This window comes from Micromys minutus (assembly GCF_963924665.1).
Source record: "Micromys minutus genome assembly, chromosome: 2".
In the NCBI taxonomy this organism is placed as follows: Eukaryota; Metazoa; Chordata; class Mammalia; order Rodentia; family Muridae; genus Micromys; species Micromys minutus.
Window position 1 is genome coordinate 46,806,262 of NC_137971.1, and position 10,940 is coordinate 46,817,201.

At 38.8% G+C, this 10,940-nt stretch overlaps 1 protein-coding gene across 1 annotated transcript; it reads left to right on the forward strand.

Moving 5' to 3' along the window:
• Positions 1–337: 337 nt before the first annotated feature.
• On the forward strand, positions 338–1,270 carry LOC308417559 (olfactory receptor 5AN1-like; the record flags this gene model as incomplete). The annotated part of the gene is made up of 1 exon (XM_080912931.1): positions 338–1,270. One exon carries the CDS (start codon positions 338–340, stop codon positions 1,268–1,270), a length of 933 nt encoding a protein of 310 aa, XP_080769057.1.
• Between the last annotated feature and the right edge of the window lie 9,670 nt (positions 1,271–10,940).

Here is a 10,940-nt window from a genome sequence, read left to right on the forward strand (position 1 = left end):
TTACTAAAGCATGAAAGTTACTTACTTCAACCAATCACACATGCCTTCTAGCTCATAAACTCGACAATTTCATAAGTACATTAATAAATATTTCCAGTCAATTTTTTAAATATCTCTTTAAGTCTTCATGACATTTTATTAATCAGATACAATCTAAAAAATGATCAAATTTTTTTTCATACAGAAGAAACACTTTTTCTCCCCACCCCATGGAAACAGAATGGAGTGTTTCTCCCTCTCCATGTTCAGAATAAGAGACAGAAAATGTTAGCATTCCACTTGAGTCAATGGTGTGTTCTTTTTCTCCTCCCCAATACTAACTAGAACCACAGAGACAATGATCAGAGGAAGAAACATTACTGAGATCACACAGTTCATCCTCCTGGGATTCTCCGATTTCCCCCAAGTCACAGCATTGCTCTTCATCACATTCCTCACCCTCTACATTACAGCACTGACCTGGAACCTGTCCCTTGTTGTCTTAATAAGGATGGACTCCTGCCTCCACACACCTATGTACTTCTTCCTCAGCAATCTGTCCTTTATAGACTTCTGCTACATCACCTCTACAGTCCCAAAGATGCTTTCCAACTTCTTCCAGGAAAAGCAAACTATCAGCTTTGTGGGCTGCATAGTTCAATACTTTATCTTTTCCACTATGGGACTGACTGAATCTTGCCTCATGACAGCCATGGCCTATGACAGGTATGCTGCCATTTGTAACCCTCTTCTCTACTCATCCATCATGTCTCCCAGCCTCTGTGCTCGGATGGTGATGGGAAGCTATACAGCAGGACTTATAGGTTCTGTATCTCAGGTATGTGCCTTACTGCAGCTCCATTTCTGTGGCTCTAATGTCATCAGACATTTCTTCTGTGACATGCCCCAGCTGTTAAATCTATCCTGCACAGATACTTTCTTTGCACAGGTCCTACTTGCTATATTAACAATGTTGTTTGGTTTTTCAAATGCCTTAGCCATCATGGTATCCTACGGCTATATTATCTTGTCCATCATGAAGATTGCTTCAGCGAAGGGCAGGTCCAAGGCTTTCAACACTTGTGCATCTCATGTGACAGCTGTTTCCCTATTCTACACCTCTGGTGCTTTTGTCTATTTGAGTTCCAGTTCTGGTGGCTCCTCCAGCTTTGACAGATTTGCATCTGTCTTCTACACTGTGATGATTCCAATGTTGAATCCTTTGGTTTACAGTCTGAGGAACAAGGACATCAGAGATGCTTTAAAGAGGATACAGAAGAAGATGAGTTGATGCTAATAAAAGATTCTGAAACTTCTGGTAGATTTGCCCTACAAAATACACAATTACAATTAACAATTGTATTTTTCCATTAATTAACAAGGATGGGGTTTGCCTAATAAAAATAACAATTACAATTGCTATAGACTATGTATCAATATGGACCATAACTGATTCAATGCTACTCAACTGTGATCATTGTAAGTCCTGCAAGTTTTTTATCTTTATCTTATATCAAAAATAGCCTCTTCTTTTATTATTAATGTACAGTATTTGTGAAACTTCCAAATTTATAAGTTTTTGCTTCTACAGCTGGAGGCTTTTTATTCCTGGACCTTTTTCCTAAGAAGATACATAGCTGAGTCTCTGAAACTTGTCTCACAAATGGCCCTGTATGAGTAAAGAACTATTGAAGAGCAGAGTTATTCTTTGTTTCTGAACAAAGAACTTATGTTTGAAGGAATAAAATGGTTATTGGCTTGGCTGTGCCTCCTGGAAAAGAAATACTTCTGATAGTTAAAGTGTTTCTAAGGCAAATCGGTGCTAACCATCTATCAAGTTTTAGGTCATGCTCCTGTGTCCGCCAGCTATTAGTAGGTGAAAACATGTGGACTAAGACTTCAGTAATGATTAGTTAAATGGTTCGTCTAGAGCTGTTTACCATGAGTGTGATTATTTATTTGATTCTTAAAACCAGAGTCCTGATAAGATTTCATATTTAAATTCCAAATGACAAAAAGCAGAATCTGATACTGTGGTACTTCCTCTCTGCATCCCGTTATATTATGGTTATCTATCCATGTTACATAGATAATGAGATATTACAATCAAATTTCTTCTATTATTACAAATATCAGTGCTATATCTTACAGCAGTACACATATGAATTTGCTGTAGTAAGTTACTGAACACTCAATTTTCTAAAGACTAACAGAAAATGTGGGAAATACTATAAAGATCTCTAAAATTAAAGGACAATCTAATCAAGAGCCTACTAAGTATCCCTCAAAGATCCTGAACACATTTACTGAGAGGGGCTTTCATGGCCTCATTTTTAAAGTCTGGCTGCTTCTTTGTTTTGGCAGGTGAAAACAAGTTTGTGATTAGGACACAGTGGCATCAGCTTGTTCCAAATTTACTTTCCTCTAATTTCTTTGTCACTTAGGATTATACAAGACAATGCCCCAAATCACCTTAACTATGATGGTGTTTGCCTAATAAAAGAGAAACAGAGGTGATTCAAAGATTTGTGGGCAGAAATCTTCAGGGATACTTCACCCTTTGTGCTTTCTCTCTTTGCCACCGAGATGGGCAGTGCTGTGGACTTTGCTCTATCAGTAGATATGGGATACAGATCAAGTTGGCTGACCTTAGCTGATTGTGAAATAGTAAATGAAGTAAAGCTTTGCTATTAAGCTCTTGAGTTTTTTGGTTCTGTTCAACAGAACAGAACCTTGTGCTGTTAACATCTAACTTAGTATGATCAGAAGCTCCAGACACTCAACAAGGCCCAAATTTCCGACTGTAGTCATTCACATCATTTCACCCTCTACAAATGATTTTGTGTCCTCTCACTTGTTTTTACTATAAACATGCTTATAGGGGACTTACAGACAACTAGAACTTCATAGACTCTCCAATATCTCCAAGCCTGAATTTATCAAAGAATGAAAGATAAATATATTCCAAAAAAATTAAGGGAGCTGTATCACCAATAAAACTAGTTATCTGGAATATAGTTAACTATGTATTATGTATTCTCACTTGAAATCATTCAAATTCTTAAGTTCAAAAAGTATTTACTGCATTTCTGGCCCAGAGAGAGGGCCGTGACTGCCATTAAGACTCAGGACCCACCTACAGAGGGCTCAGCCCCCAGAATGCCTTGCAAGCGCTCTTCTGACTGAGCCCACAGGGAGCTTGCCAAACACCCTACGGGCTATCGCCAGAGGTATAGCGTGAGGAGAGATAGGGTGGTGCACTCTGGGATCAGGTCCTTTCTGGCTCAGGGAGAGAGCCTGGTGACCACCATCATAACTCAGGACCCACCCGCAGACACAGAACCCCCAGAGAAGTCTTGCAAGAGCTCTACCACCTGAGCCTATGGTAAGCCCTAAGCCTGCCACATAACATCACCAGCTGTCCGGGCAGGGAATGCCTGGGGATCTCATGAGCAGATAGGGTGGTGTACTCTGGGATTGTTAAATTCTTAAAAATCCTTAATATCTTTCTTTATTTCTTCCTTGACCATGTTATCATTGAGCAGAGTTCAGCTTCCATGTGTATGTGGGTTTTCTGTTGTTTTCGTTATTAAAAAACAAGCCTTACTTAGTTCATGGTGATCTGATAGGATGCATGGGAGTATTCCTATCTTCTTGTATCTGTTGAGGCCTGTGTGTGACTGACTATATGGTCAGTTTTGGAGAAGGTGCCATGAGGTACTGAGAATAGAGTACATTCTTTTGTTTTATGATGAAATGTCCTATAGATGTCTGTTAATTCCAATTGCTTTAAACCTCTGCTAGTTTTGCTGTGTCTCTGTTCAGTTTCTGTCTCCATGATCTGTCCATTGATGAGAGTGTGGTGTTGAAGTCTTACTATTATTGTGTGTGGTGCAATATATGCTTTGAACTTTAGTAGGATTTCTTTTATGAATGTGCATTCCCTTGTATTTGGAGCAGAGATGTTCAAGATTGAGAGTTCATCTTGATAAATTTTTTTTCTGTGATGAGTAAAAAGTGTCCTTCCTTATCTTTTTTGATAACTTTTAGACGAAAATCTATTTTATTTGATATTAGGATGGCTACTCCACCTTGTTTCCGGGGATCATTTGCTTGGAAGTTTTCTTCCCATCCTTTTCCTCTGAGGTAGTGTCTGTCTTTGTCTCTAAGATGGGTTTCCTGTATGCAGCAAAATGCTGGATCCTGTTTACATATTCAATCTGATAGTCTATGTCTTCATTAGGCAATTGAGTCCATTGATGTTACGAGATATTAAGAAATAGTGATTGCTGTTCCCTGCTATTTTTGTTGTTAGAGGTAGAATTATGTTTGTGTGCTTTTCTTCTTTTGGTTTCCTTGCACGATTTTTTTTTTTTTTTTTTTTTTTTTTTTGCTTCTCCATGGGTGTAGTTTCCTTCCATGTGTTTGATTTATCCATCTGCTATTCTTTGTAGGGTCTGATTTGGAGAGATATTTTGTAAATTTGCTTTTGTCCTGGAATATCTTGGTTTCTCCGTCAATGGTAATTGAGAGTTTTGCTGGATATAGTAACCTGGACTGACATTTCTGTTCTCTTAGGGTCTGTATGTCATCTGTCCATAATCTTCTAGTTTTCATAGTCTCTGTTGAGAAGTCTGGTGTAATTCTGATTGGTCTGCCTTTATATGTTACTTGTCCTTTTTTTCTTAAAGCTTTTAGTATTCTTTCTTTCTTTTGAATATTTGGTGTTTTGACTGTTATGTGTAGGGAGGAGTTTCTTTTCTAATTCAATCTATTTGGAGTTCATTAGGCTTCTTGTATGTTTATGGTCAGCTCGTTCTTAATGGTAGGGAAGTTTTCTTCTATGATTTTGTTGAAGATATTTACTGTGCCTCTTAGTTGGGAGGCTTTGCTCTCTTCTACTCCTATTACCCTTAGGTTTGGTCTTCTCATTGTGTCCTGGATCTCCTAGATGTTTTGGGTTAGGAGCTTTTTGGTTTTTGCATTTTCTCTGACTGTTGTGTCAATGTTTTGTATGTTGTCTTCTGCCCCTGAGATCCTCTCTTCCATCTCTTGTAGTCTGTTGGTGATGATTTCATGTATGACCCCTGATTTCTTTCTTAGGTTTTCTATCTCCAGGGTTGTCTCTTTTTGTGTTTTCTTTATTGTCTTCAATGCCTTCATTTGTTTGGTTGTGTTCTTATAGTGATTTTTGTGTTTCCTCTTAAATGGCTTCTATTTGTTTATGTGTATTCTCCTGTCACTATTTAAGGGAGTTATCCACGTGCTTCCTAAAGAGCTCCATCATCATTATGAAGTATGATTTCAATTCTAAGTCTAGTTTTTCATGTGTGTTTAGCAATTCACTGTTTACTGTGGTGGGACAGCTGGGTTTTGATGTTGCCAGATTGTCTTGGTTTCCATTGCTTATGTTCTTGCATTTTTCTCTTGCCATCTTGTTATCTGTGATTATAGGTGATCTTGTTGTCTCTGTCTGAAGCCTGTCTCTCCTGTGAGTCTGAGAGCCTATGGGCTCAGGAAGGAGATTGCTTCTGGGTATTTGGCTCTTAGCAGCCAGGCATTGAGTTCTGATGGCAGTGACTCTGTTCTGTCTCCATGGGCTAGGTTGGAAGAGCACTTGCAAGGCTATTCTGTGGTCTCATCCATCTGGAGGTGGGTCCTGAGTCTTGATGGCAGTCACACAGCCCTCTCACTGGCCCAGAAAGGACCTAATTCCAGAGTGCACCAAGCTATCTGTCCTCCAGGAGCTCCAGGCAATCCCTCCTGGGACATCCTGTAGGGTGGCAAGCTCCTTGTGGGCTCAGTCGGAAGAGCGCTTGCGAGGCTGTTCTGTTAGCTCAGCTATTTGCGGGCAGGTCCCGAGTCTTGAAGGCAGTCACCTGGCACTCTCGCTGGGCTGGAAAGCAAAATCTCAAATTTAAATAAATAAGAAATTATACAAATGAAAACATTAAATATGTATCAGATAAATTCTTTACCACTGTAGAGACCATTACCTTAACTTTGCATCAATTAGAAAGATTTTTACCAATGTAAGATATGACTTTAACTTAGTTACCAAATGAAGATTATGGCTGTACAAATTAATCTGGTTAATACTCCCTGTTAAATTATGACCATTTCTAAATTCCTCATAAAAACAACCTTAGAATATCCATCTTCAACCCCCCAAAGTCCAGGGAATCAGGATGACAACTTTTCATAGGCTTCTTCAAGCTGTATATGGGTGTTGAGATATCTGGAAGAAGGGAGGGAATGAGGAAGCTGGCCAGGCCTCAAGAAGGAAGGCCACAACAAGAATTGCTGTAGTCTCTGATGTCTGTCCTCGCTGGATGTAGATGAAAGTCCCTGAGATCAGGAATCTAAGCAGGCCAGTTCAGCATTCTTATGATAAACATTACCAAAGCTGCACATTCTACAATATGTAAATCTCAAAAGAAACATATTAGCATCAAGCATCTTTTTGTTTGATCTTTTTTAATCTAGTTCTTTAGACTGTCTCCCTCTGTCAAATCTGATCCATATAACTCTGGAAGGCACACAGAGAATATGCACCCTTTTTTAAAACACAAAGACAAACCATTCTCCCAAAATAGAGTGTCCTTTAGTCAACAACTTGTATCTTGTATTCTCTCCCAGAGAAATAATATAACCACAAACTCCAACATCACACCCGCTTTGAAATTTAAAACAATATCAATCTATCCAGCTTTCAGTCTGGAGCATCAGCTCTTCATATTCATAACTTCCCTAATATTTGTATTCTTTCTGCCTTGTGTATAAACTTCTGTTTTAATAACCCTGATAACTTTTAAATATCACCACTCTCTACTTGGAGTCAGTGACTAATTATCCCATTGCCTTGACATCAACATACACCTGTTTAACTGTGTTGTCCTGTATTTATTTAAGAGAGGTATTCATGACCTTCATAGCGTCTTCTAACATCATCTTGAGTTGTGGTTTTAAACTAGGATCCTGCTTTTCCAGTGTGTTGGGGTATTCAGGACTTGTTGTGGTGGGAGAATTGGGTTCGGATGATGCCAAATGCCCTTGGTTTCTGTTGCTTAGGTTCTTGGACTTGCTTCTTGCAATCTGCTTATCTCTGATGTTAGCTGGTCTTCTTGATTCTGACTTGACCCTTCTGTGCTCTCAGGTGTTTCAGCACTTCTGGGGGAACAATTCTCTCCCAGTGGATTCTGGTTATAGAGAGCTGTGGCATAGACTAAGCTCCAGCGGCAGGCAGAAAGGAAAGGATACTGTTCCAGACTGTTCCTCAGTTCCTGAGTCCTGAGGAATCCATGCAGGTCCCTCAGAGCAGAAGTGCTGATCTTACCCGTGGTCTCAGGTGTTTCAGCACTTGCAGGGGACCAGCTCTCTCCCAGCAGGGTCTGGGTACAGAGTGCTCTGGCACAGGGCCAGTTCCGAGCACAGGTGGAAACCAGAATACTAGTGGAAGTGCTTAAGACATTAGGAGCTTGTCAGAGTGAGAATTTCTTTTGTATGGTTATATTAACACAGGACTCTGGGAACAAAGGGTAAAAAAGTTATTTAATTATGGTGATATGTTTGTGCATCAAGTTGACAAGAGGTGAGTGATGAAGAATAATTTTAAAAGTATATAATTATAAATGATTATAGATTGCCACAATCTATAATCTTACTGTAAGGAAGTCTGAATGAAGGGTTGCCTAGATCAAGTGGAACCATGCAGGGATTGCCTTAATTGCCTTACTTGGCATTTTTAAAAAAGCCCCTTGATATGGGCAGCACCATTTTATGTGCTGGGCCATTGAATATAGAAGTGTAAATACAGCAGGGAGTGAGCACACAAGGAAACCTGTGTTTTCTGTGTGGATGTGATGTGAATCATTCCTCTCAGCATGTTCCTTCAATAATAGACTGTAATTTGGCATTGTAAACTAAATAAATCTGTTCTTCTCCTTCATTTTGTTAAAAAAAATAGTAAAATTTAAAAATTACTTCTTTTATGTCATTCTAACAAATTAGTCTATCTGTGAACAGAAGGTCAGCCATGAAAACAAATAAAAAACATACAAAAAAGAAACTTCTAATCATTAATTAATTAATAGAGTTTTCACAGTTTTACATGCACTTCATGCTCATTGTAACTAGTAAGATCTTAATGCACACTATCAAACCTTTAAAAAAAAAAACAAGTACTGACAAAAATGTATTTGTATACTTTTATGCAAAAATGCTTAAAATCTGTACATTTATCTTTGTTTTTTAAAATAAAGTTGTTCAATTAAAAAAATCGAACTTATTCCAGGTTCTGTTGAGTATGCAATGGACTACAATAAATTGTATTTAAATTTTACAGTTTCCATTTTTAAGTTGGTATTTGATAACCATGAAAACATGATAAAATGGTCGGAGACATATGTTGTGTTATAAATTATCTTCATAGAAAGTTTGTATTATTCTCATTTATACACTCTTTTGTCTTCAAATTTTTGCTGTAAATAAGAGTACAGATGACTTTACAAATTGCAGAAGATGTATATTTACACTTTTGAAACTTATCTGCAGATCCAGAGATAGAGTTCATTTGAAAAATTGCCTGATATGTAAGTATGAGGGCAAAATCACAGGATCCAAAGTTAATCTACAAAAAAATAACACAACCCACTTGGATCTTACATACCATGAGTTCTTTACATACTTTTTTGTACTGCCATGGTGTCACTGTGCTCTAAAGATCAGAACAAAAGATTCAGAGAGAGAAGGTTATTTGTCAAGTTGACTATGGGACTGAACCTCCAGCACATCTGGTTTGAATCACTATTTATTACAGTGTCACTGATGTTCTTGAGGGAATGAGTTCTCACATCTGTACTTTCAAAGTGTCAGCCACAGTGCTTAATAGATGCTAGACAAAGGTTAAATATCTGAGCGTTGGGCTTTGAAGCTGAACAGCTGAAGTATCCATCAGCTAAAAAATAAATAATGTAAATTATGTTCATGTGATAGCATTTTACTTAGCTGTAAAGAAAATAAAATTATCAACTTGGCAATTAAATTAATAAAACTTGAAAAGAAATCAAACTGGCTGAGATAACCCAGGCATGTGAAAACAAAAGCCACACACCTTCTCACATGAGTCCTGGTTTCAAACATTTAAATTTGTGATTTACTTGGGTAAACTTTAGAAACCAGAAAACTAGAACTAGGCCAATGGGATAGGATTTTAAAGACAGATTTTAAGACAAGGGGATTGCAGAATACAGGTGCCATGAAAGAGAAGATGGAAAATTAGGTGGAGAAGATTTAAATGAAGAAGTTGGGAGGGCAGGACAGAGGAAGGGATGAGATAACCAACACTAAAGATGCTTGGAAAAGCCTATACAAACCTGCTGTGATTTTAGAATTCTCTCTTTCCCACCCCCCTCTGTGTGTGTGTGTGTGTGTGTGTGTGTGTGTGAGAGAGAGAGAGAGAGAGAGAGAGAGAGAGAGAGAGAGAGAGAGAGAGAGAGAGAGAGAGAGAAGGGAAGGGAAGGATAGTGCTTCTCCTATACATTATCAAACAAAAGCCCAGTGCCAGGTATGAGATATTTCCCTTTTACAGTATGGACTCTCCCAGTAAAACAGGCTGTTGCTACTACTCTTGGTTATCTTTAGAATTAAATAGTAAGATCCTATTGTTGATGATACCATAAATCTGGATCACAGCATATGGAGAGATACTAACCTGGAAGCTTTCTCCTACTGGAAAGCTTTCAGAGTGCCAAAAGTTGCTGTACAGGCTGCTGAGGGATAAAAATTATCGACGGTTGAATCCAGATGAGAACCTTGTGAGCTACAATGACATAAAAATATGTCCTTCCATGCAATTCGTGGCACGGATGCTTTAGGGTTAACCACTTTTTGATTAGCTTTAACCTCTTAAGCCTGATGGTTATCTATCTGTCTTCACTCCTTGTGTATCTTTATAAGGTATACACACACACACACACACACACACACACACACACACACACACACACACACAAACCCTGAATATGAAGTAGAAGTATCTTCTACTCAAGTGGTACTCAAGTTTGGTACCATAAGCCTGGCCAAGAACTAAAAGGTAAGGAAGTCTTAGACCCTAGGGAAGAATCTACTGCTATTAACCTGTTATATGGACATATGTTACTATGAATGGACATAGACACTGCTTTCTAGACACTTGCCCATTCACCAATAGATTACTGTCACACTCAGCCCTCATCAAAGGAGCTTCTTTGTTTTGAGTGGATGGCAGTCAATACAGAGACTCACGCAGCTGGTTAGAGTTCAGAGAATAAGTAACTGTGCAGTGTTCACTACTAAATAGTCTCTCTCTCTCTCTCTCTCTCTCTCTCTCTCTCACACACACACACACACACACACACACACACACACACATACACACACACACACACACTATTGAAAAAAGAAAGACAGAAAGATTGTAAAAGGCAGCAGTTGGGAAGGACTGTTAAGAAACAGTGTTTCTGGACATGACAGGGTTGTTGCATTTGTGAACACATACCAGCTCCAGTTGCCCTCACAGAACAACCAATCTAATTCCAGCATTGATGGAAAGGCTCAAAAGAGCCACCTACTAACTGAAGAGTATTGGTTGCTTGAACCCTAAGGAATAATTTACTGCTACTATCTTGCTATATGGACATAGTATCACACAATGGTGACTGTGTGCCCTGAGAGGTTGCCCATTCTCTAGTGAATAGTCCTACACCATGAGTCTGTGCATGGTTTTCCCTTAAGATAGTCAGTCCCACTGCATAACAGGCTAGACTGGGAATCTTAGCCAGGGGAGTGGGTGCAAGCAATATTTTGGTCATTGGTGAGTGTGTGGGCAAAGAATACACACTCAGGAACATATTTGAAGAACTGGTTAGTTCATTAGGGTAGAAAATGAATTATTATTCCCCTGGGCAGATGGCCAGAATCTC